At 47.8% G+C, this 26,111-nt stretch overlaps 2 protein-coding genes across 7 annotated transcripts in view; one reads left to right on the forward strand and one right to left on the reverse strand.

The window, feature by feature from the left end:
• The first annotated feature begins 599 nt into the window (after positions 1-599).
• On the forward strand, positions 600-15,265 carry LOC107264560 (protein draper). 4 transcript variants are annotated; one of them, XM_015732948.2, is made up of 17 exons: positions 600-877; positions 8,757-9,044; positions 9,125-9,251; positions 9,357-9,525; positions 9,603-9,849; positions 9,930-10,050; positions 10,119-10,256; positions 10,334-10,513; positions 10,596-10,923; positions 11,233-11,340; positions 11,578-11,742; positions 11,957-12,163; positions 12,704-12,859; positions 12,959-13,135; positions 13,231-13,341; positions 13,399-13,608; positions 13,690-15,265. In XM_015732948.2, the coding sequence occupies exons 2-17, from the start codon at positions 8,944-8,946 to the stop codon at positions 14,175-14,177; spliced, it is 3,033 nt and encodes a 1,010-aa protein (XP_015588434.1). In that variant the 5' UTR covers positions 600-877; positions 8,757-8,943; the 3' UTR covers positions 14,178-15,265. The 4 variants fall into 4 exon arrangements, with proteins under 4 accessions (XP_015588434.1, XP_015588435.1, XP_015588436.1 ...); XM_015732949.2 differs by lacking the exon at positions 11,233-11,340 and having other exon boundaries at positions 601-877; XM_015732950.2 differs by lacking the exons at positions 11,578-11,742; positions 11,957-12,163 and having other exon boundaries at positions 602-877.
• Positions 15,266-15,682: 417 nt separating this feature from the next.
• LOC107264559 (tolloid-like protein 2) overlaps positions 15,683-26,111 on the reverse strand; it is a 17,270-nt gene continuing 6,841 nt past the window's right edge. The window contains exons 2-15 of one of the 3 annotated variants that reach the window (XM_025081819.1): positions 24,663-24,836; positions 24,300-24,540; positions 23,957-24,223; positions 20,742-21,131; positions 20,436-20,614; positions 19,244-19,474; positions 18,932-19,156; positions 18,377-18,844; positions 18,182-18,304; positions 17,787-18,105; positions 17,437-17,728; positions 17,148-17,361; positions 16,802-17,052; positions 15,683-16,720 (exon numbers count right to left, since the gene is read on the reverse strand). In XM_025081819.1, coding sequence (XP_024937587.1) covers positions 16,559-16,720; positions 16,802-17,052; positions 17,148-17,361; positions 17,437-17,728; positions 17,787-18,105; positions 18,182-18,304; positions 18,377-18,844; positions 18,932-19,156; positions 19,244-19,474; positions 20,436-20,614; positions 20,742-21,131; positions 23,957-24,223; positions 24,300-24,540; positions 24,663-24,836 — 3,536 coding nt within the window. In that variant the 3' untranslated portion in view covers positions 15,683-16,558. Of the gene's footprint in view, positions 16,721-16,801; positions 17,053-17,147; positions 17,362-17,436; positions 17,729-17,786; positions 18,106-18,181; positions 18,305-18,376; positions 18,845-18,931; positions 19,157-19,243; positions 19,475-20,435; positions 20,615-20,741; positions 21,132-23,956; positions 24,224-24,299; positions 24,541-24,662; positions 24,837-26,111 lie in introns of those variants that run through there. The other 2 variants (XM_015732945.2, XM_015732946.2) reach the window with 2 other exon arrangements.

Here is a 26,111-nt window from a genome sequence, read left to right on the forward strand (position 1 = left end):
GCTGATTTCGGGTCGAGCTGCAAAGTAAATTATTTTCATCGTTTTTATTTTCAATTTTTTTTTGCAGTAGCTCTTCGTAAACTGTTGCCCTTCTTTTTTTACGTAAATAGATTTATTGTGCCGATGATATATGACTACCATGCTACCATGCTACAAACCGATACTGAAAGCTATAAAGAAATGAAAAACTAACGTAGAAGTAAATTCTTCTCCTCTGGATATTGTATGTGGCATTGAGTGTCATTGATCACTGGACCCCGAATGGCCCCGGGTTGTCCCGGGCTCGATACAAATACAGAAGGTATAGCCACTAGCGGTTCTGCGCATTTGGAGAGTGACGTCACTGGATTTTCATTGTTCTGATTGGCTGACCAGTAGACCCTCTTTATTCTGATTGGCTGACTTTACGTGTTGTGTCATCACGCCGTAACGTCGGTTCCATTTTGAGGGACCATATCCTCACGAACCGAAACGTAATAAGTCCCTTCAAAGTAAAACTGATGTCGCTTTGAGTATGATGTCATTGGTCCCTGCACGATCTTGACCAAAATACGATCGCTAGTGGCTATACCTGGTCTATATGTATTATGGTCCCGGGCAGTCCCGAGCTGTTCCGGGCCTCACAGCACAGCGACAGCTTCGTGCCGCGTTCGTGCAGGTTCGTAATGCAGCACTCGGCGGCACTCGTCAGCATTCGCTAGAGCTTAGTCGCGCGACAGACGCTGCGTGAGAAGTGTTTCGTGTCAAGTTTTTATTCTTACTTGATCAGCTGGTGTTTTCTTTCTTTCTCAAAGATAATCGCGAGTGCGCAAGCATCGTCGACCCTTGGATTTTATTGGATTCATTAGATTATTCTGAATAGCTCCTTGCTATTACGGTACGTATGTATTATTACTCCTCTTTTGAAAGTTGCTAGCGTGATCCTTACTCTGTCTCTTGTAGACACACTCGTTTCCTTTGCTGGAGACGCAATACATCTTCACTAGGCGACGATTCTTGCTCAAAGCATATTTGCTACCCATTTAGTTTAATATCATGTATTTAAAAGCTTTCTGATTCTTTGAGAAATTTATGTAATTTCGACCACTTGCTTGATGCTGGTGCGGTGGATTCTGGGTCAGAAGTGAACCCGAGTATTTGGAACATGCTTGGAATAATTACGGAATTATCTAGTCTGTTCATAACAGAACAGGAAGCAGGTCGAGTTTATTCTGCCTGTCTGAATAATTATTTCGTAGCGAGTTTAGTTTAGCTTGCAGTTCAGTTAGCAGTTTAGTTTGTAGTTCATTTCACTTTTTTTACTTGGTAATAATGTGAAGTATTTAGAGTACGTTATTCGAAGGGACTGGAAACTTAACGGCGAAGCGCAGTTGCCTCATTAGCATTATAACGCCAATTATAATAACGGGTGAGTTTGTGTTTGTCGATGAAAAGATCGTAAAGTCGAGCAACCAGTCTGTTATGACACGAATTGGGAGGTGTAAATGGCAAATTGTCAACGCGAAAAACGATGACGATTTTCTGGAGCTCTATTGTGAAATTACTTGGGGTCCTGGCGCTCGATTGGACGATTTAGCGACTTTTTTTAGGTTCCTGTTCGGCACATTTAAAAATTACAAGCAAGTTGCTTCCTCGTTGAGGCCGCTTTCCTTTCGTAATCATGACGAGCGCTCTGGGAGATCCGAGGTTCGTGACTTGCTTCTACGTTCGTTGTGTCGAAGGACGCTAAATTCATCGTCGATTGACAAAGAAAAACATCGAGAGACAATGCGCGTACGAAAATAGAGAATTTGTATTGCGCATGAATTGCGTCCATGAAATCGACTGCAAAAAATACTATAGACAGGAAAATATAGAATATTAAGCGATAACGTCAAAGTCAGGGCGAGAGGCAACTGAACCCGGGTGTGATTTTCCAATGGGAATTCAGAGTCCAGAAATGTATGGGTGTAACATCCACAACGTGTCCAGGTTGCATTCTGGTATCCTCCTCTTTCCCTCGAGGCCTTTTCTCGTTCACCTTGGGACGGATTAAACTCATAATGGCGCTGAGCACAGTTTTGTTTATCCGTCTGGCTGAGAATCATTGACCGAATGAGCCAGCGAGGAAGTCTTCGTCATTCAAGCTCACTTGGTTGATGTGTCCTTCGTCTAACTGTGAAGGTGTTCCTTGCGTGGCGATGCTCTAGAATACTGACGTCGTCCAGGTCGTTCCCAGTTTTCTTAGGCGCTTATCGACTAGGAAAAGTCCGATCTCCGATGTCAGGGTGACGAGTCGCGCGTTCCGCTTCTCCGGCGTTCGCCATTATACTTTGAATGTCAGGCCGGAAATGACTCATTTCAATTTTCACGTTTTATTTGCCTTTCATGTTCCCTCCATTATTAGTCTTACTCACTTCGTGCATTATCTACTATTCTATGAGTGTGTCTTTGTTTGCGCCAAGAGTGCGGAATCCAGTGCATCTTTCAATTTTGTTTATCTCTGGGATGGATTTCCGTGTGAGAGAGCAAACATTTTCGGAAGTGATGCAAACTTTGAATTTTAGGAAACTCCTCATTAGACATCCTAACTAGGCTTCCTAACTTTGCTAATGTTACATCTTCGTAGACTTATCGTTATAGATATATTAGGATGCCGAAGGCGCTACGGACGTCCAGGCCTTCGGCCGAAAGATTACTCTGCCGGTACTTGCCGGTACTTGCCGGTACTTGCCGGTACCGCCGATACTAACGGTACCCGTTAACTCATTGACAAGCCACATTGTTCACGCGTCCCTCTCGCTAGTAGCAGCGCGTAGCTGCGCGTAGCTGCTCACAGAACGCTCACTAGACGTGGCTAGTTTTCAAAACAGATGATATTCGACGCATTGCAAGAAAATAAACAGTCGAATTCCATTCCTCTTTATCAGTATAGTCAAGGCGTTAGGTGCGACTATGTTATCTCAGCTTTCCCGATGATCCAATTACAAGATCACTAAGATGTCCTAGATAAGCAGATACCTCGTTCGAAGAGACGCGACTATTGATCCTAGAAAAGAACGTATCTCGGTGACAGAGTAATAGAGTGAAATTTCATAGGGGTAAAGTCATCTTAGCCCGCATAGCCTTAAAGGTTTTCCCTCTTTCCCTCTTTCGCTCCTTCCACGCCCCTCCCAGTCAGTGCACACGTCACGCGCTGCTAGCTGTGAGCTTTACGAATGTATCGTTAGTGCAATCCTCGTAACCTCGAATGCTTTTCGCATATGTCAATGTAGAGACGTAGAGTCCAGGCTCGGCGATAACGAGGAACGTTCGCACGTTGGCGACGGTAAGATATCTATGAAACTTGTGTCTTAAGGCCCGTACTCATAGTCAGTTGTTCGTTTTAAGCACGATCTTAAGACATCCTCTACTATGTCCACCATTACTATTACTATATCCACGGTCTTAAGACTGTGCTTCGTCTCAAGCGCTGACTACGAATACGGAGCTAAGAAACACGTAGCGTGTGGAATTTGAAAAATGGAAGTAGTCACTTTGCTCACAGCAGTGAGCAGATTACGAGCGCAAACATTTAGTGTGGCGGTAATAGTGGAAGTGAAAGGCAAAGTTTGTGAGAAACGCGATGACGATGACGACGACGATATCGATCAGGTCCGAGTGGTATTTAGCGAGCTATGTTTTTACGTATTATATCGAAAAGAATTACGGCGGCAGAGTGAGTTAAGTGAAAAAATAGGAGGGAATTTTGCTGTTCACAGTCCGTTTGTTCGCAATTCCGCGAATGAGTTTAGCGAGGATTCGTGGGCTGAATCGTCGTGGAACAGGATGAATTGGCGAAATTAAATAAAAGGGTTACCAAGTGCTAATTTTCGAGAAATGCGCGGCATTGCGCCTGCGTAACTAGATACCCACGTGGCCTATAGAATGACTGGACCTTCCTCGAATGACACGCTCGAAACACGCTCGTCGATCCACGATCCTACGACAGAGTCGGCGTATCCTACCTGTGTTACGTCACGTCATCTGTGGCCGCCATGCATGCGAGAGTACGGAAACCTGCGACTGGATATCTTGCACGCGGGAGCCGCCTTGAGGTTAGATTAGGTTAGGTTAAAACCGCTGACGGGTCCGATCGGCCTGTACGGAGGCTGCCGATTGCCCAGCGCGCAGAGTCTTTCTTGCTGCTGCAGGGAAAAGAATTGCGATAAACTTTTCGGCTGCGCGTTGCCAATCGGAATTTCCATTAACGTGCAATTCGAAAAATAAGAGAAAACTTGAGGCTTGGCCTTCGCATTCGAGCAAACACAACTAGGCCGACACCTGCCGATTACCTACCGCAGATGATTTCTCCAGCGACGCGACTGGCAACGGATGCTGTGCCGAAAGGACTTGCTGGATAAGATTAAATCTGGAGTAGCTGAAATGGGTAAATTCAGTTGGCGCTGCGGCGAGGGAGCAAAGATGTCCGCGTGAAGGAAGAAGCTGCCGCCGACATTGCAGCGATGCTTCGGTGCGGTCGATAATGCTTTGAAACAGCTGCGGCTGCATAGGAATGCACAAAAATAAACGGGATCGATATATATGTATTGCTGTGCTGGGATGCTGCATCGCGCCCGAGGAAGATCTTGGCCGGCCAAGGATGAGAGGAGAGACGGATGAGTTTCCCGAGGTGCTCGAGGACGCTCGTGCTTTCCGCGCGTGTGAATGTGTGCACTTGTGCATTTGCGCATTTGCGCATTTGCGCACGTCTTGCGGGAGCCTCGAGGCGACTTCTTTCTAAGCGTTGCAGTAACGTTGCGTTTGGTCCAAGTCACTGGAGCGATTAGCATTTGCTAGAGACACTGGATGACGATAACAAGAATGGCCTTCAGCACTCAGGAGCCTTTGACTCTTTTTGAGCCAAAATCAGGCTCAACGGCTCAACGGCTCAACTGTAGAAGCCTCAAGATTATCTCGATTTGAGGTATTTATGGTGACCGTTGGTTGTTCTGCCGTTCCGATCGATCAATCTTGTTCCGTAAATCCATTTACGGTTTATTACAGCTATTTATGAATCACGTGTGCGGCACTACGAACGTGAACGCAACCTCTGTCGAATCGCAAAAGGAGAAAAACTTTGGCTTTGGCAATTTCGAAAAACTGCCGCGTTTGCAAAGTGCGAATCGCCTAGCCTGCTGAATCTTCGGTGATTCGGAGTGTCGGCAAACAAGAAGCACATATTTTGACTCAGTAGCACAGATTAAGTGCGACGTCTGGAGTCTCTTCTTTCTTCTTTTTAAATCTCGCCGAAGCAGGGAACGAGGCGACGAAGGGACTTGGGCCGCGCTGAACCAGATAACCCCCTCGACGAAGTCTCACGGGTCCAGCTGGATGCAGCTGGGTGCAGCTGGGTGCAACCAACAGCCCCGCGAGCCGTTTCCTCCGGGCTGCTTCAAATTCTCAAAGTTTTCGCAATCTAGCCTGAGCTGCAGAGACACGCACCAGGTGCAACTTTCACCGTCGCCGAGCTGCGTTCTGGTTGCGTAAAGAAAGTCGCAGGATACTCGTATCTCGGCGATATATCCCGCATGGCAGCAGGAGTGCGCAGCAACGACGGCAGATAGTGCCGCAGGCGCAGGAGGTGCGGAGAGGCGAGGAGAGGAGAGGAGAGGAGAGGAGAGGAGAGGCGAGCACAACGCACGCAGGGAAGCTTCGACGTGGCTTAACTGTCGCTTCCGGTCTCATTTATCGCTCGGCGTTTGGGAGGCTGCGAGCGGAACTTGAGCGCGCCCATGTATCTCCATCTCTTCGTTCCTCATTTATCTGCGCTTACATCCGTTCCTCTTGAATCGCGTGAACCAATTGCAAGGAAGGCGGGAGGCGACGGTGGAAGCGAAGCGCGCAGCGCAGCCATCCTCCTTCGAAATTCCCCAGATTCCCCAGATTCCCCAGAGGAAATTCTCCGTGAATCCGTTGACCGCCGTGCGTCGTGTTTGGTGCTCGGAGACCAGATAAGAAGCTTCTCTGAATCCCCATTCCTTATCCATGTCAACAGATCATGGATAACAATGCTGCCATCAAACGCCATTGTCTTACACTCACGTGTGCAAATAGATATAAAAGCAATGTATAATGTGATATCGCGTGCAGGTACACACACGTGGACGCATGTGTGCAGTCGGCGGTCTTCGTGACGAATGGAACGTTGGACTTTGCGCCGTTACGTGAGCTGCTGGCGGAGGGCGAAGGGCAAAAGTCCGGATTCGTTGCGGTATCGAGCGAGCAGCCCTTGTGCAATCAGGAACTTATATTTTCTCTAAAGGATCTGGAAAAAGACTTTTTTTATTAATTTGTTTTCGATAAACAAATTTAATTCACGTAACACTTTGCGCGCAGCGTGCAGGCGGAGGTTGATAATGCGAGGGCCGAAATAAGTGTAGGGCAAAGGGGGACGGGGGGATGCATCCCGTAATTTCATAGGACGACACACGTCCCGCTTGCAGCAGCCCTCGCCTCATTAAAATTGCAAGCTTCTCCGTGCATTCCGCCTAATGACCTCTTTTCTCTTTTCTTTTTTTTCTCTTTCCAAACGCCGCACCGTTTCTCGACTGTGTCACGGAAGTATACGAAAGTCCAAAGTACAATCGCGGCTCCCATGTAAGTCACGAATACGAAGAGATTTCTGCATGACGCAACCGTCGAGGAAGTCGAGCGTCAAGCGTCGAGCGTCAAGCGTCAAGCGTCAAGCGTCAAGCGTCTGCCCCACAAGAGTAATACGAGTAGCGTGACTTTGGACAGCGACTACGGATGGACGTTCCTCGTTACAACGAACAGATTGTCTCTAGGCAGCGACGCAATTCTCCATTCTTGCGGACTGTGCCAATGCTGCCGTCCTTCTCTATTGCCATTTGAGAGCTGCACCACATCCTGTGAGTCAGTTCACTTCTGGCAATGACGCTACCGCTATCAATCGTCGCTCCTGCGAGATCTGCACATCCACTGTTAATTAATTAACTGGCTCTCGGAGGACGAGAGGCGCAGCTTCGCCCCCAGTCCAATTAATTTGGACGCAAGTGCATTGCAAAGCTGCACCGAGGTGCATTGAGCTACGGTAGCTGCAGGCTTGGTGCCTGCGGGGCGGAACGAGGGAGGGCCTTTGGAGGGGAGGGGCTTTGCATGACGTCCTTCTGCGCTATTATTTTCCAGTGCGTTTGGCACGCATCTGCATACGGGCCACCCCATCACCTTGAACGCGTGGGCTCTTTCGGAGGACTGAACAAAGGGAAGACCAAAGTAGGGGTTGCCAGTCTGCCTGCGAGCCGCGAAGATCGAACCCCTGCTCTCGAGCCACAGGCTTTCTTCGTCATCAGCTCCTGGCCCGTTGTTCCAGTCTCTCTGCAAATTATTATCGTTAACGGGACCCCTTGACGCATGGAGCGTCGCACGTGCTCCGCTGGACTTGCGAAAGACCACGAAGAAGTTAGGTCGACACATTCTCGGAGCAGCAGCGCGAGATGCTGACGCTTAATAAATTATATGCCTGATTAGATGAACAAAAAAACGTGGCGTGGGAAGTTGCTGTTTGCGGGGATGGCTCTGCATGATCATGAACGACGAATGTTCCGCACAAAACTGGTACCACCTTCTGGACACCTACGCCCTCGCGCACTCAGGCACGCGCATCAGCGAAGTTCCCACTGTGGCGGATAACATGTGTTACAAGGGTCTGCGAATTCGCGAAAATATCGAAAACACAAAGCATCGTGTTCGAGCCAACCTCTTGCGGCCAGATTCGCGTCCAGCGGGAGAAGCACTTCCTTTTTTATTTTACACATGGGCTGCTGTGGCGCCAGAGATGGACGTCGAGTGGATACGATAGAGACGCTTCGGTCTATTGCACTTGAAAAGAAATGCGCATTATCGAATATTCTTATTCTCAGAATTTGAGACTTCCGGCCACGTGCCTTCTTGTTTTTTTTTCCGTTTGCCACCACATGCAAAGAAATAGCTGCGCACGTGAATCACGAGGTTGGTTGATCAACAAAAAATTGAGGTCCATTTATGCCAGCACGTCCCGACGAGTGATTCACTCGTGGATCAGAAGAGTAACGTTCGACTAGAAAGAAATATGCATAGGAAGTTCTTTTAAATTCGCGGTTAAATCAATAAAGAAACCAGGAATTGAAAAAAAGTGGAAAAGGAGAGTCCTTGGGCAGGGTGCCACAAACCAGATTTAGTCGCGTTTGGTTATTTTTGGTTTATTTTCATGACCGTCATTTTAAAATACAATCTTTTCTTGGATACATTCGTGACAAAAATGCAGCATATAAAATTGAATTTCAAACTGCTATTGTTTCGTCTGGTTTCCTAGATTGTTTAGGATGCTAGTTGCTCAAACTCGGAGCTCAGTAATAATTAATGTCCATTAGAAATGACAGTCCTCCGATATATCGGGTTAGCCTTGGCTTGGCATGCAGTGATTTGAAATGTGATCTATCTGCAATAAGGTGTAACGTAAACCGACTTTGTTTCTCGAGAAGTCGAAAACACGTGATCGTCCACTGCATGCGCAGTAAAAGCCACCAGCGACTGGTCAGCACTGAACGGGACGAACAGCGTGCACTGAGCAACTACCAGGTTCCGACCTTCTTTATGCTTCTACTGACCACCCACTTTAGCGTACAGTTATAAGTACAGTTTCCAACTGGCGAAAAAGAATAAGCATAAGAAGAAGAAAATGACGAAAGAGGAGCAGTGCTAAAGCGAATTTGTTTTCTTGTTTTTTTTTTTTACAGAACACAGAATATCACGATGAAGGTCGAAGCTCATGGACCCCGCTGATGTCAAGTATCATTATTTGCTGGATCGATCCTCTTGATTCTTTAAAGTGAACAGAAAGTCAGGAGAAATGCTGTGCTGATACGCGCGTTAAAGGACAAAGAGAAAAGATATATAATTGACCAATCACTTCGAACGAGCGAAATGGGTCGTCTGATCTGGCTGTTAGTCTCTACGGTGGCTCTGACTGTCTTGAGCTCCGTGGGGGCCTTGGAAGGGCCCAACGTTTGTACGCAGCAGCAACAGTATGTGATCCCAGAATCCTCTTGGCTAATAATACTTCTTAATTGATATCCTTCATTTCTGTGTTATCATGATGACGTAGGTACACGACGACTGTGAGGATATCCGAGCAGGTCCCGTATCTGATGCGCGTCTACACTTGGTGCTTCAGCCTTCCGCCAAGGTGTTCCAAGTACAAGTCTGACTACAAGACAGTCTACAGAACTCAGGTAAGGATAGGTTGGCAGCCACATTCGACATAACCTCTTCCGTTGTTCTTTAATGTCCAAATTCAAACTTGGAATTCTCTCTCATTTTCTCTCTCTCTCTCTCAGACCCTCTTGAAAACACGACCCGTCGAAGAATGCTGCAAGGGTTTCACGAAGACCAACACCGGCGACCGTTGCATTCCGGTCTGCTCGGAGGACTGTCGCCATGGCACTTGTGTAGCGCCGGATGAATGCAAGTGCGAATCCGGATACGGAGGTCCTGCATGTGATATAAGTGAGTTTAAATTTTGTTTCATCTCCAGTAAAAATCTCTCCAGGGAAATCTCACTTGAAACGGCTTCTTCTTGGTAGAGTGTCCATTGGGCAAATGGGGCAGAGATTGCCAGGAGGATTGCGCATGCCAGAATGGAGCCACCTGCGATCCATTCGATGGCAAGTGCAGATGTACCAGAGGCTGGACCGGTATCTTCTGTCATCAACAATGTTCTCCCGATCGTTATGGTCAGGATTGCGTTGAGGAATGTCGCTGTCATAATGGCGGAAGTTGTCACCACATTTCCGGCGAGTGTCACTGTGCTCCTGGATACACAGGGCCTTTGTAAGTTTCGCTAACCAGAGAATTTCTCAAGTTGTCAAATAGAAACTTGAACAGCTATGTCAGACTTGTTATCTCTTCAGGTGCGACGATGTCTGCCCTGTTGGAAAACACGGGGACGAGTGCAAGTCCGAGTGTAGATGTCAAAATGGTGGATCTTGCAATCCTACGACGGGCGAATGTCTTTGCACTTCTGGATGGATGGTACTGCAAATTTGATGAAAATTTAGTCTCGATATTTCGAAAATGTAACAGACAAATTTGATTTGCAGGGTTCCGTTTGCGGCAATCGATGCCCTGAGGGTAGTTGGGGTAAAAACTGCAGTGAGACATGCAACTGCTACAATGGAGCTTCTTGCAATCACATTACTGGAGAATGCCTATGTAAAGCTGGTTTTTACGGTGACAATGTACCTATCAATAGTTATATTACTGAGTATTTTGGTGCTTTTCGAAATATCTGAATTTTATACTATTTCGTCCGCAGTGTCTTCAAAGGTGTCCGGAAGGCAAGTTCGGTCTAAACTGCACAAACGATTGTATCTGCAATAATGGCGCCACGTGCTCCCCGATAGATGGGACCTGTCACTGCAGTCCTGGATGGATGGGTAAAACGTGCGACTTGCGTGCATGCAGCAAGAATCGCTGGGGCCCTAACTGTACCAAGGTCATTTGAATTTTCGGCATAATACGCAGCGAGCCGTAGATCGCATTTTTCTAAAAACTCTATACCGTATATTCTCTATTAGGTCTGTGAATGCGACGAAAGCAATACGGAACTCTGTCATCCTTGGACTGGAAAATGCATTTGCAAAATTGGATGGGATGGTGAAACCTGCTCACGAACCTGTCCCTTTTACACGTATGGCAAGGGCTGCCAAAACAAGTGCAACTGCAAGAACAGCGCCCAATGCTCGCCCATTAACGGCACCTGCATGTGCGCCGCTGGTTACAGAGGTGACGACTGTAGTGAACTGTGTCCGGTAAACACTTTTGGTGAGGATTGTGCCCAGAAATGTGCCTGCAAAAACGGAGCTTCTTGTTCGCCAGAGAACGGTCGCTGCAACTGCACTGCAGGTAAGGTGATCCCGGTACTTTGGGTAGTTAATTAGAAAACGTCAAAGAAGAGGAGTTCAAGCTTGATGAACGGAGGAGGAAAATGTCAGTGTTAGTAGCTTTTCTTTCCGTCTTGATCCAAAAAATTTGTTATTGTACCGCTTAGTATTGTTTGCGGTCGGTTTAGTATTTCTCGCTCGTCTTCTGCAAGGCGCCGTTTTGTCTCGATTGTGCTTGAAGTGTTTGTTCGTTTGTCGTATAAATAAAATTTGAGGTTTCGTGCGATTAGGTAAGTTGTCCGTTGACAGTAGTGTGTGTGGATTTTACCAGGATGGACTGGAGTCCTCTGTGATCGTCCTTGTGCTGACAAATTTTACGGCCAGGACTGCAACGACAAGTGCGAATGCTTCAACGATGCAGCGTGCAATCCGCAAAATGGTAAGGGAACAACTAATAACTAATAGCCGATACCTCGATTGACAACCCTGCTTGGTTTTGGTAGTTGGAAGAGAATATCACGCATGTTACTTGACACAAGCATTCTTTTTTTTCGCGAACTCTTAACAAGAGCCGTAGACAAAGACCTCACTCAGGTGTTCCTTCTTTTTTAATTTTCACGTAAACGTGTGCGTCTCACCCCCGCACCCATATATCACCAATACGCAATTGCAAAAGGTACATGCACGTGTGCTGCTGGTTTCACCGGGACGCTGTGCAAGGACCGCTGCTCTAAGGGATTTTATGGATACAAATGCGAGCAAATCTGCGATTGCGACGATGAGAACAGCGTCGACTGCGACCCGGCGACCGGACGCTGCATCTGCAAGCCAGAATGGCGAGGTTTGTCTCTGCTCCCATTCCTTCCGGTCATGTCACATACCTGCACCGATCGTCTTATTTGCGACATATTCCTAATGTCATTTCTCTTATTTAAAACATTCGCAACGCAAACGCGTGGAGCATTCGAGTAGTTTTGACCGAATCATTCCAATCTGTAGTCCATAGTTTGTCACGTGCGTGAGATCGGTAGAGACTTGAACTTATGGCTAAACAGGGAACCGGTGCGAGACTCAGTGTCCTGAGGGTCTTTACGGAGATAAGTGTCACGAGCAGTGCAACTGCATGAACAATAGCTCTTGTGACCCGGAAACCGGACGCTGCATTTGCGCCCGAGGCTGGGAGGGAGATGATTGCTCGCAGCCCTGCAAAGAAGGCTGGTACGGCGTGCGCTGTCGAGAAAAGTGTCTCAAAAAAATGCACGGTAAGTTATGACACATTTATTCGAACCTTACGTCATAAGAGAAATTACGAAAAATTCTTAGCGTTACCGCAAACTGTAAATTTTCTGTTTCTTGAGTGACTAGAGCATTCGGCTAAATCGGTCGTATGTCTTTGGATGTTATGCTTGCATGCTCGCTGCTTCTCATCGTTCTGGTTGAACATTTTGGCCAGGCGAAGCTTTTCTTTATTTCTACGTAGAGATGCTTGGTTTTTTTTATTCTCTCCATTGGTATTCCTACTATTTCCGCCAGAGTTCCTTCCTTCGACTTTCAGTCCTTTGGTTTTGACCGCCCATCGTATCTCGCCGCATCGTTGCGCATCGTTGCCTCGTAAGTACAGATCCGCGATCCTCCAGGACTCGCACTCTGACAGATTATTCTGGACGCCGGTTGGACATCCTGTCTAACGCGATACCCAGAATCTTTCTTCCTCCGCTGTCTAGGCTTGCGCTCTCGACCTTCCTCTATGTGGACCGGTTCTCTGCGGAATCGCACCAGTCAATGTGCGTCTCTTCTTTCAGGAAATATGACTTGCGACCACGTAACCGGAGAGTACATCTGTCGACCTGGGTACTTGGGCCTGACCTGCGAACATCCTTGTCCACCGGAACGATACGGACTCAATTGTGCCAATCACTGCCATTGCAAAAACAGAGCTGAGTGCCATCATGTCACTGGTAGGTTTCAGAAGAATCATTCCTTGTATCATTGATCTTCCGACGAAGTCGGTGGTTATGATGTCTTGACGATTACTTCGACTGGGTATATGATTGCAGGCAAATGTCAGTGTCTACCTGGTTGGCAAGGGGAACTCTGCCAGAATCGCTGCCCTCGGGGAACTTACGGCGTCAACTGCACGCAGCACTGCAAATGTCAAAATGGAGGAATGTGTCGATCGAACGATGGTCATTGTCGCTGCGAGCCAGGATGGACTGGAACTCGGTGTACGGAAAGTAAGGATACCCGTTGACTTTACATTTATTGATAAACGAAATGATCAGCAAAACTGAGAGATGCGGATAACAATCTTCCTTCTTTTGCACTTTAGTATGTCCCGAAGGATATTACGGTGATCACTGCATGCTGCCTTGCGAATGCAAGAATGACTTCTTCATATGTCATCCCATAAACGGTTGCATCTGCAGACATGGGTACACGGGTACGTACAAGGAATTCCGAATGATTATTCGTTTGAGCTAATCGAGGTACGTTTCAGGTGAAAATTGCGACGAACAACTTTTCTCTCGCAACGTTCAGGAGAAGGAAGAGTCGGGATACGGAAGTGTCGTTGCCGGAATATTCGCGGCGATCATAGTTATCGCCGGCACCTTCGCAGCTTGGATGTATCATCGCAAGCGCGTCTCTAATTTGAAGAAGGAGATAGCACAAGTCCATTACATAGCGGCAGAGCCGATTACGTCACCTGGTAAATAACACTTCTTTAGAGTTATTCCCACGCGAAAAGAGAAAACTTACATTGATGGCTGAACATTTTTTTTCCTCCTAGATCGCAATCAGTTCGACAATCCCGTGTACTCGTATCAAGGTTCATCGAAATCCGATGACGGCACGGCCACTCTGTTGAACAACGTTCAAATAAAGAACGACCTGGGTATGAAGAATGTGAACAACGAGAGAGCCAAGTTAGGTACCGCTCATGGAAGCTGCACGGATGAGGACGAAGACAGCTCGAAAGGTGCTTACGGATTGCAATACGATCACGCAGCTTCTTTGAAGAATAAGGATGCGGATCTTGGTAATCCGAACGTGAACAATTATCACACCATCGACGAAATGGATGGCAAAAAGGCCGAACATCTCTACGATGAGATTAAACAAAATAATGCGGATACGGTGTATGATCATTTGGATTACACGAGACCACTCAGTGCCTGGAAACCTCATTATCAGCGAATGGCCAATGGCTTCGGTCCCAAGGATGGTAGTGGACCCAGCAGATCGACTAATCCGGACCCAGAATCTGGTGGAACGTAACTCTTCTTTATTTTGAAGATGCCTGACTGATTGTGAGTGTATAAGTGACGGAGTACTGCCGTTAAGGGCCGGCGATCGCCATTGAATCTTACCGATAGGAAGCTGCTTCCGCTTGGTTCATTCATTTACTCGTAGAGTTAATAAGCGTTGTATACTCCATTTCTGATGAGAATCTAGAAAAACTCCTTAAACATAGAATCTTCGGTCTTTAAGCGATCAAATGCAATAATTTAGGCTAAGGCATAAGGAATACAAGAATCCACTGATTTGAGCTGATAAGCTGTGTTGGCCGAGAGTCGTTTGTCCACGCGCAATGATGAACATCAAGAATCATTTCCCTTTCATCTGGTTAAATTTGTATATAATTTCAATTTGAATCTGCGTTGGACAACCGATTATCGATAGTAAAATTGCGATACTGGCCAATTATTGTAAATAATGGCCGAAAAAGTTGATAAACATACATAGAGGTATTGACATTATACATGTACACTCTGCGGACTTATCATGCAACTAATGCATACGAGCGATTGTAAGTTTTCTTTTTTATATTTTATTATAAAAACTGCTCGCGTTCTGGGCTGCGTTTTATTCCATATTTTTCACTTTTCAAGAGACACTATATATAATATACTGTATTCTAGAGTAAGTATTAAGGATCATGTATCGTTCATGTGCAAGGCAGCCTATTAGGCTACACGAAGGAGAAATTATATTTTATGTTCGGACCAACGAATTGTCGTCTGGTGACGTATTCGAATTGGAATTCTATTTGTCGACCGGGGCCTACGCGACGGGACTTGTATTTCTCCGTACGTCAATCTTTTCTTCCTTTTAATATTGTTTTGACTCTTGCTGGCGTATTGAGAAGTATTGAGGCGTTCGTAGTGGAGGTCCCGAGGGTCGACCCTGCTCACAAGGTCGACGTGAACGAGCGACTTTTACCTGTGATAAAGAATGAATTATTGTAAGCACGCCTTAAAGAGGAGGAGGATCCGATAATATCTCGCTAAATCGAAAGCGATGTATTAACATGTGAAAATCAGTGTATCTTATATTTTGGAAGCGAATAAACCAATTAAATGGTACCACGAATTTTTGGAAACTCGGCCGACTGTCATCCTGTGAGTACCGAATGTTTAAACTATTAATGGATACCGAAAATGAAGATTGGCATTGTTTCTGTACGTGTCCATTTTCCATGTAAACATACATAATGCCAATCTACAATGGTGAGCATCTAATATTCTAATATATAAATGTCTATACGGAAATATTCAAGTCTATAATGTGCATGCGTGCATGTATACGTGTGTTGCGTATACGTACATGTCCCTATTGCGTATAGCCAAATGATCTATGTTTGTAGAAATGCGCTCGTATACTCGTGTGTAGAGATTCTTCAAAATAAATCTTAGTCGAGGCTGAGCCTTCGAAAAAATAATTACGCGCCGATCGAAAGAATAATCTCTTAGGAGATTCGTTGCGACGTTACAATGGCGACGTTCTGACATTATTAGTATATTTACACACTCATTATATATAATTAATTAAATAAATACCGGCGCGCAGGACAGAGCGAAAGAGGAAGGTACATAGCCGAAACCTTGAAGAATCTTCTGAAGACGGAGAGAAAACGAAGAGTCAGAAGCACACAGCCTACTACTGTCTATCTGGCCTCGTTCATCGAAAGTCCCAGCTTCGAAAATGAAATGCATGCAGCTCTGAGCGTGGGAGCTCGAGGCTTCCTTTAGTCGCATTTCGGAAACTCTTGCTCTACATTCTAGAACCACTTGTAAAACAGCACAAAGTTCAAGCCTGCCTTTAATTATATCTATGTACAATATAGTATATAGTCCCCTCGATCCCCAAGTTCAATCTCATTGTTAGCCGACTTGGAGATCGAATGGGTTCCGTTGCTCGAATCCGCTTTTACTTTTCTTTTCGTTCTTTGGATCTTGGGCAGGGACAAGGAACTCGATAAATGGATGGAGATAAGGAAAGTGGGCGGGAAATGTTGAATTAGTGAGTCGCGCACAAGTCAGCTAGTGAATACTGGCGATCCATCGTGGATTTGACTCGTGATCCTGCCGGAGCTCGCAGTAGTAATACGTTACCTTTTAGCTAAATTACATGGCACGTTTAGGTTCGGCTAAGGCCGAACGATAGGTCATACATACTAATGAGTGTTCACGAGTAATTATTAATTAAATTAGTCACGGTCGTTACTTGAAGGATGGAATTCCTATTGTCAAAAGGAAATAAAGGAAACATAAATACTCGGCTCTAACGTGCGAGCTAAGTAGAAGGCCCGTAAAGTCGCACGAGAGCAAACCTAATCATTCCTAATCGAGCGTGTCGATCAGAAGGTTTCCGTTCGATCAAAGGTTTTCGTCCTCGTCCTCCCCGCCGCTAAGGGTCTCCTCGCTGTCTTGCCTCTCGATGGCGACGAATGCAGCCGAGAAACCTTTATTGGTTATCGTGTCGTCGGTGCGGAATCGAACCAGCAACGCCTCGTTCATTGATATGATGTCCGTGGTGTTCTGCGTGAACAATATAATTCAATTACATGGAAACACGATTATGAATCATTGAAAATTATTGAGACGAATACGTGGACTTACGGAATTTCCACAGAATCGGCCATAACTTGGACCGGAAGAGTCTAAACCAGAGTACACCTCAACGAAGTCGTAGCCACACTCGTTCTCGTCCTCCAACTGGAAGGACATGAAGGACAGGTGGACGTTCTTTCCAAGGGGCGCCTCTATGGTCCAATCACAATCCGTTCTGTGATCGTAATTGTGATATCCGTACTTTGCGTGAGAATAAAGATGCTTCACGCGATCCGTTGCTACCAAGTGTCCTCCGCAGGCTTCAGCAATTATTTGTAACAAGTAAATGCAGATGAAGGATGAAGTAAAGGAGGGAGCAGAGATCCCTTAGGGATTAACGCAACCTGGTTATTACCTGTGGTGTGAACGGCCATGAAACCCTTCCTTTGTACGGAACTATCGCTCTTGAAGATCATGTACATTTGATTGCTCGTTGCGAGAATAGGATGTGGCAGTTTGCTTCCGCAAAATCTGCCAAGCGTGTGACTCTCCGGAGAATCCCCATCGTAAATGGCAATGTGATCGTAGGCGCACTCCTGGTGCGGCTCCATTTCGAAGGCGTTGAATATCTGAAAACAGTCGACAATTCACTCTCTGCTCTTCTTCGCATGGATATTGGCTGATCGAATAGGATATGTACATACCAGTTTTATGCGATGTCCAGGAGTAGTAGTAAAGTGCCAAACGCAATCTTTGTAGCCCGGATAGTAGTCGGGATAGTTGGGTGACGTGATAGTTCCCGAAGGGTCGGTAATCTCGTACTTGCAGCCTCCTTCCTTGCAATCGTGTCCATTTTCATGGAGGGTGAAGCCATTGTGGCAGGAGCACTGATAGGAGCCAATGGTGTTACGGCACTCGTGCTGGCAGCCGCCGTTATTATTGACGCACTCGTCCATGTCCATGAAAAAAACAGCGGCGAATCCGGATTTCTGTACACTGAGCATACACGATTTTTATGTTAAATGGATGGCAAGCGAACTTTTGCCGGTTTTACCTGTTGTCCGAGGTGAAAGCGATTCTCATCGAATTCCCTTCCGAGGTCAAGAGAGGCGGAAGTCTCGAGCCGCAGAACATCCCGTGCCTTCGTAAGATATCCTCACTCAACTTGCTCGCTACTTCGACGGAATCGTATTCGCACTCCTGTTGGTAGACGTTATTGCCCTCAAGGTCAAAGTGCGTGAAGTTCAGGGTGATTCGATACTGTGGAGGAGCTATGATCTCCCAGACGCAATTTTTGTTCCCGGGATACATTTCCGGGAAGGAAGGGCTGGTGATCGTTCCGTTGCTGGCGTCGGTGATTCCGCCGCAGGCATCTGACAGGAGAGAGAACATTTTTACGTCAGAAGGTAAAAATCACTCGTGGCTATTAAGGATTTTGAATTCAATTACCTTCGCAATGTTTCCCATCGGAATGGAGCTCGTAGCCGATTTTGCAGCTGCACTCGAAACCCCCAAGCGTGTTTATACAGTCGTGCTCGCAGCCATGATCGATTAGGGCGCATTCATCGAATTCTTTAAAGTTTAAAGGAGAGTTGGATGATTCTTTGTAAAAATGAAATTTGAATAAGGAATTTGAAGCGGCACCTTTCATAAAAGTGGCTGAGAAACCGGCCTTTTGAACGGATCCATCGCTCACGAATTTCACGAGGAGCTTGTTTCCAGCGGACTTGATATCCGGAGGAATTTTGTAACCGCAGTAGACGCCGATTAAGGGCGAATCCGCATTGTGACCGTCCCTCACCTCCACGTAATCGTAGACGCAATTGTCATGGTTCTCAATTTCAAAGGACTGAAACTTCAGAGCCACCTGATAATCCTGCGGTACAGTCAGCTTCCAAACGCACTCCTTGCTCGACTGATATTCTTCCGGATAATTTGGTGATTCCAGATGACCAACTCCATTCAGCTCCAATTCTCCGCCGCAGACGGCTTCGTAATTCGCATTGAATCCTCTGTAGCCGCTCTGACGATTGGAAGTGACGTACGTCACGAGCATCCTGCTTCCGGTGGAGACAACAGGATTGTGAATCTTACCGCTTCCACAGAATCTCCCTAAACAACAGGAATTGGCAGAAAATCTAATGTCAGCCTCTGCGCAAGACACGTGATTACTTAATAAACGAACCAATAATGTTTTACCTAAAACAGGACTTTTTTGCCAGTATCCATCGCGGATCTCCAAATAATCGGTTCGACAATGGTCGCTCTTAAATATGTCCAAGCTGCTGATATTCAAAACGATTCGTTCCCCATGAGTTGCCGTGATTCGCCATTCGCAGCGCTCGCCGTCCGTGACCGGCGAACTGTTCGGGTGGGTCGACGAGCCAAAAGTTCCACTGTTCTCTTGGAAGGTGCGCCCGCATTCTGTGGAAGAGGGTCATTGGTCATTGGTCATTGGCAAAGACAGGGGAGCGAGATCAAAAGAGATCTGTGTCAAATAAGGCAACTCACTGTGACACTTGTAAAGAAGATTAGTCTGAGCGATGTCACCCTCGCTGAGTCGTATCCTCTGCCCAATTTCCGGCCTCTTCTTGCCGTGGTTCTCCATGGGCAGAATGGTGTCGAGGTACGTGCCCTTCGAGAAGGTGTTCTTGGCGTAGTGCATTATGGAGTCGTAGTCGTAGGGCAAACCCAGGGAGTTCACTTCCTCCTCGGTCAGCTTGTTAAAGTTGTATTCCTGACCTGAGGAGGAACTTAGCTTAGACAGCCGATCGAGTGAGCTCCATTCGATTCACTCTGGAATAGCCTATCGTTATCCCGAGGGACAGTACAGTGCCTTCCGGTACTCCGCGACATCCCTGAGGCCAGCCAGTGCGAACAGTCGCGCTCGAGCGAAAGGCAAACATGGCGAGAATGAGCCCAGAAGCAAACAGCTGAGAAAGCCCACTGGCCAAATAGGGCGTTACGCGTGGCGGATCATTAATTAAGGGCCGATTTACGGCCCTCGTCCCTTAGCAAACATTGGAGTTGCCCCTGAAGCCCGATAACAATCGGCTGACGTTGTACGCCGACCCTCGGGCCCAGCAAATCGTTCAAAAATTGCTTCATTAATCTGCGCCGCAACTTGGGAACCGCCGAACGGATCGCAAGAGAAAGCTTTGCGAAGGAGAAATTTTGCGCCAACTGGCAGCCATCTTCACTGGAATTTCTATAGAACGACAAGGAAAGGATTTAGGATTTAGGCCGGCCGGCAGTTCTGCGCGGCCACGGAATTGGCCGACCTCAAAGATAAATCATTCGCATTGACTTCACTGAAAAACAAGGCTGCGTGCCAGCAGAGAGCAAAGACACCGGAAGCATCTGTGGAGCCAATCGGGTTAGCAGTTCATTCTAATCACCCTGACTCTTTCTCTTTCTACCTCCTACCTTGCCACCCCTTCGCGTATACGATTAATCAGGCCCCATGGAATCTATCGGAAGGACACGATCGAAGCAGGAAACCTGTGAGCATTCTCGGACTAACTTCAAAACGCTTCGACGGATATTCTCGGCTGTAGAATAAAGAGAACAAATGATCGAGCTCAGGAGATTCCGACGCAGAGCGATTCTCCTCGAGTGACAGGACGGGGATGATCCGACGTGTTACACGGAAACGAGCGGAATCCTCCCGAGGTGGGGAGAGGCGGTCGCATGAATCACTCACCGGTCATGATGTTGTCGCGGATGATCTGCACGTGTCTGTCCCGGTCGGGCCGAGTGTGCTCGTGCCAGAATCCGACCACGTGTCCCAATTCGTGTACGACTATTCCGAACTTGTCGCAGTTCTTGCCGATGCTGATGGCCTGAGGTCCATTTCCTCTCTTTCCCACGAACGAGCAGCATCTGCCGGTAGAATTTCACTCTCAAAGCCTCAGTCACTCTTCCACCCCCTCCCTCGTACCCTCCTACGTCACCCAATTGCCCTACATCATCTCACGGCTCTATTGCATTTCTTTCCTCAAAGACTTACCCGCAGGGTCTCTCGGTGAAGACGATGTAGTTCGGATGCTCCCTGGCCACTCTCTCGACGAACTTCACGCAAGTGAAGTTCTCCCAGTGCCTCATGGCCTGCTTGAATAGGGCCTTGTGAGCTCCGGAGAAGTTCCCGTCGATCTCGTACGGGATGACCCCGTGATCCCAGACGCGCTCCTTGCGCGCTGTCGCCGCTCGGCGAGTCCTGCTGGAGAAGGGATGCCTGGACGTGCCCGGACTGTTCACCTGGTACTTTTGCTTGTGCTCGTTGTAAAACTCAATCGATCGCAGCCGGCGATCGTGGAGGGAGATGACCTCGTCCGAGGAGTCGACCTCGTCCTTCAAGAGGGACGAGAGCTCTCGTCGCTCTTGGCGTTTCCGCTCTTTCCTAGTTTGACAAAACATTTCATCCTATCAACGATTTTTCTCTCGTTTCAAAAAAAAAAAAATATTTCCTAGCAAGCCTAGTAACGAACGAACGAATCGACACACGCTGCCTGCGTCCTGTAGAGAGACGAAGAGGTGGAAGAAGGGGAAGCCGAAAGAGATCGGTGGGATATGGTCGGAAGTGCAGAGAAGTGAAAGAGGGCAGAGAATTTACGAGCTTTGGACAATGGGCCATCAAGCCCTTCCTAGTAGAAGGGAGGCAGGAGATAAAGCGGTTAGCGCCGACATAGTCCGTCGCATCGTCGTGCCATTGAATATTGTGGTCCAGAGTGCGACGGATGGTATCTGTGCTAGGAATGCGAGACAGACGGGCGCTCTGCGTTCCTCCAGTTCCGCGAGATCTCGCAGTAAAGGTGAACTGTCGCCTGTAACCCTGTAACAGGTTATAACGGATTTAACGTTTGAACCGTAATAGAGACCGGCTCCTTTCAGTTTACGACTGTGCCGCGGGCTGGTTGCACCCTATGGCTACAGGCTGTACCCACCGTACGATGGGGCTACGATATGACCCTAAGGCTTTGAAATTACTCGAAATCCCGAATATTAGCAGGGCGAAGCTCAGCTTATTAACGGGCTCGTCGAGCACGTGTCCGACTGGCAGAAATGGCCCTCTCTCACTCTCCAGGACGACCCGATACGGCAGCCACAGTGCTTCAACGGACCTCCGGCCTTCGGCGCGACCACACGAGTGTTTATTTTCATTACGGAGGTACTCCAGTAGACATGCTCGTCGATAACGACGTCAGATTCGTTGAGACTTTTGAAACTCTCCCCTCGTATTTACCGCCCTTTATAGAGCGCATTAAACGGTGGACTTGGCGCGCACGTGTGATTCTAATCCCGGTTTATTAGTACTAATTACGAGACGTTGGCGAGCCGGAGTCGGCACGCACGCGAACACATCCTCGATCGGCATGGCATTATAATTAATAATTAGCGGGTTGGTGCCTCTGGAGCCTGGTGCCGCGTCGCTCCGGTTACGCCGTTAAGGTCGTTAAGGCTCTTAAGGTGCCTTTTCTGACTCTAAGTAATCAGGACTAACGATCACTACCTGACTGCGAGAGTTTAAAAGGGAGCACTCCGTGACGCCTACGATATTCACTCATGTGCTTCCATGATTCTGCATTTCCCATATGCCACTGATAAATACTCGGCTGTTATACCGCTGCCACACTTGGACTCCATAGAGCCACTGCTGGCTCTTGCTGCTTACTTGAGAACGTACGTGCACGATAATCTGGGTGACTTACTTAAACGTCGAGCCACTCAAAACGCCTGCAAGTTTTTTTTTTTTAATTAAAAAATTATGCCGTCTCATTCGCTTACCGACGCGTCTAGCTGAAACTTGTGTTTCCTCTGGAAGTGCTGTCAGTGGCGTCGAGTCAGGTTAGGCGAATCTCGAGGACGAGGAGCGAGAGACCGGCAGGGTGAAAGGGAAACCAAAGTTACCACCACCGAGCTGTCTGAAGTTCAAGAGATTTTTTTCGAGTTTTTTTCGGAGAAGACTAATGGTTTTGCTTCTCTTCGGTGGGTCTCGGAGGTCCAGTTCCCCTGAGCGTTTGCGCAAAGTTGAATCGCGTTCTGCCGCGTATTCCGAATACGTAATGACGCGTGCTCGGCACAGTCGCAGGGGTTGAGTCGAAACCACAGCCAGCACGAGCAGAGTGGGGCAAGGAGACAGGGACGCAAAGCGCAACTTGAAATCGGCTGAATTTAAACGGCAGGCAGCTTTTAAATTTGCATTCGCAGCTACTCTATACTTCGAGCGGACAATTCTACAAAGATCGTGAGTTATTACGATTTCACGGTTCTCCAACTTTTCTTTTTCCTACCACGTTTAGGGAAGCTTTTAAAGCGTCCAAAGTGGGAAATTTGATCTCGTCCCACTCGGTGGGACGCGCGCGCGGTGCATTCTGAAAGAGCGTGCTGGTGGTGGAGACATCTCCGTGTACCGGAAGGAGCCTCGTTGCGCGGGGGAAGTGACGCTTCCGCGTAGGACACTGATGTACGCGGATGGCACTGCGTCATTACGAGCTAGAATTCTCTCGACTCTCCGGTTCGTCGATCTCGATAAATCACTCCTCCTTCCTGTCTAGGAAGGGGTTACCTTCGAATCCCGCAGAGTCGCCAGCACCCTCGACGGCTCTCGCCAATCCTCAGACTCAAGTGAATGAACCCTTAAGGGCGACGAGATTGGTCCCAGCTTCCCTTTAAGATTAATGCATCGACTTTTCACTTTGCTCTGGCTGTGCGTCTTCCTCAAATTATCTTTGTGCCGCAGAATGACGCTGAACGCACGTGCACTTTCCGTGACTTCTTGTACAATGGAAATACGAGAGATAGAGGAATCACATATATTTTGCAAGTTTTTCTTTTTCAATTTGTATCGGCCAATTAATTCTCTCGCTAATAAATAAAGGGGTTGGTTATCATCGAGGGACGGTTAGCCGACAGGCGGATCGCACTCTGCGAAACTGGAATCCGCCAGGGCATCTCTGCCATCAATACCATTTACGTCATTTGACAGATTATTGACAATTCGTGCGGTGAAAATGCACGCGGACTCCGCGCGCCGCCGTTCGACCCCATTTGTCCCACCTTACGATGACACGCATTGTTATTGACACGACGGGTGTCACTTCGGTCTCGCGTTCAATCGAACCATCTCTCAGGAAGTGGGTTACGTATGAAAAACCTTGAGGAAATTCGCGATCTATAATTTTATTCGTCAGCTTTGTGTCTCATCTCGAAAGACGACGGTGGTACCTTTTGCGATGATGACGACGATGGCGACGTTTAGATGGACCCTCGGCACTAATTTCGGCTTCTGGAATGACTGTGCTACTCTGAGGATTCTCGGTGACGTCACCGCGAGCAGGATGGTCCTTTCGATTGGTTATTTCTGCCGTTCGAATTGCCTCCCGTGGAGGCAACGTTGTCGACACATCGGATTTCGTAGTTGATTCAAACGCATGGCCGAGCGCCTTGCGTCCGCCATGTCGGATCTTAGCAGATTGCGTCCTTCCCGACATCCTGGAAGAATTTTTTGAAATGATTCGCTTTCCACACTGGACGCTCGGCCAATCGGCCAATCGCATGACAAACTTACTTGAACTCAAAGCCATCGTCCTTGACCGCAGGATGAGTATTGTCCTTCGAAGCAAAATGGAAAGTATCGGAGCCTTCTCCGCCCATCCTGTATTCGTTGCGATCGAGCATAATCGGCTCGGATGTCCCGAGGGCCGCGACGGGCTCCTCCTTCTCCTCCTTCTCCTCCTTCTCCTCCTTCCCCTCCTCCTCCTGATTCCTGGCATTCTTCGCATCGTACTCGTTTTTGAATTGCAGGACCTCTACGAAATAATAGAGTATCGTTAGTAGGCTCCTCGAGGCGTCCTTAAGCAATTCTCGAGGGTCCTCGTGCCGCACGCAAGTCTTCGAGGATCCTGAGAAGAGGGAAGAGGGTCCTGCTCACCGGTTAGACCCTCCTCCTCGACCTGGAGTCCTTCCTTGAGAATCTCATCCCTGTACTTCTCCAACTCCTGGAGGTAGCTCCTGTTCAGCCGCTGCTGTCGCCATTCCGTCTCGTATTCGATATTCGGCAGAGCAATGTCCCCGAGAAATCCACCTGGAACAAGATCAGCGCCAACTATTGCGGCTCAAATTCCTCGAATTCGACAACGCACATAAGTACCAGCTCTTTATTATCTCTCGTGAACTCTGGAAATTTTGTTTCTCTCTCCCCCCCCCCTCTCACTCTCTCTCTCTCTCTCTCTCTCCATTCGCCTCTGCAATCTGACCCAGGATTATAACTTTGACGTGGCTTATCGCTTTCCATAAATCGTCGAACGTTATCGGGCAAGGATTTCTTTGAATCGTTCCTCTATGTAAACAGCGTGGACTATCTTCCATGAGCAGAAGAGAGGCAGAGAGAAGCAAAGAGAGAGAGAGAGAGAGGAGAAGGAGCCAGGGAGTCAATAAAGAAGAAACGTAGAATATTTGTTGGAGTTTCTCGGTTTTTTAAAAAATAACAAGACGCCTAACCGCGCACCTCGGCAATGGTTGCGAAGGCATCGACGCAGGCAGCCAGGGTCTCTGGCCAGTTGCGGAAAGATCAACGATTGTCCAATCAGCCGATTCGCGCGAGCGCGACTGTTCGCTGACCTTTGATCGTCGGTCGAGCCTGTAGATCGCAGATTTTCCTGAACGGTTTTAGTGAAATAATTCTAACCTCCTTGCATCAACAATTTTTCAAAGCTGCGACTCTCGCGCTGATTCGAACGAAACGCTCGAGTAATGATTCGCTTTTCTGCCGAAGTGAGGAGTCGTTGGACAAAAAAGGCCAAAGCACAGAGGACCTCGCTGGCCTGATAAGCAAATCGGCATCCGATGGTCCATTCAGCAAGGGAGCAACCAAGGATTCCTCTTAATTACGATAACTGGCGTGGATTTCGCGTCCGTGCGTCCCCGTGTGCTTCTAGCATACCTACAATCTATTTGGCTTAATTAATGGGACCGAGGTTGGGTCGCTCGCAGATGTAGAGCGCATAAACCTGGCGCAACGTGACTATGTATGATCCCTTTCTATCTATGTGTTGGCACGTAGTCCGCTCAGCTATTTCTAGGTGCTGGAGTGGGTAGGGTGGCAGGGCGGTAGGGTGGTAGGTACTCCCGTATATCCTCGTGGCTGTATGGCTCGCACACGCACGTGGTGCGCCATAACAAACCGCATAATGCGAAATCCCTTGCCGGCCTCCCTTTCTAGCCAACACATCCCATTCAGGTGCGCGATACAGCCCAGCAGCACCATCATCCCATCTCCATCCCATCTCCATCCCATCTCCATCCCATCTCCATCCCATTGCATTGCGGTGCGGTGCGTTTGACTCAATGCAAAACGTTATCGATTATGGATTCTTTCGAC

Source organism: Cephus cinctus, unplaced genomic scaffold (assembly GCF_000341935.2).
Source record: "Cephus cinctus unplaced genomic scaffold, Ccin1 Ccin1_scaffold0173, whole genome shotgun sequence".
NCBI classification, from domain to species: domain Eukaryota; kingdom Metazoa; phylum Arthropoda; class Insecta; order Hymenoptera; family Cephidae; genus Cephus; species Cephus cinctus.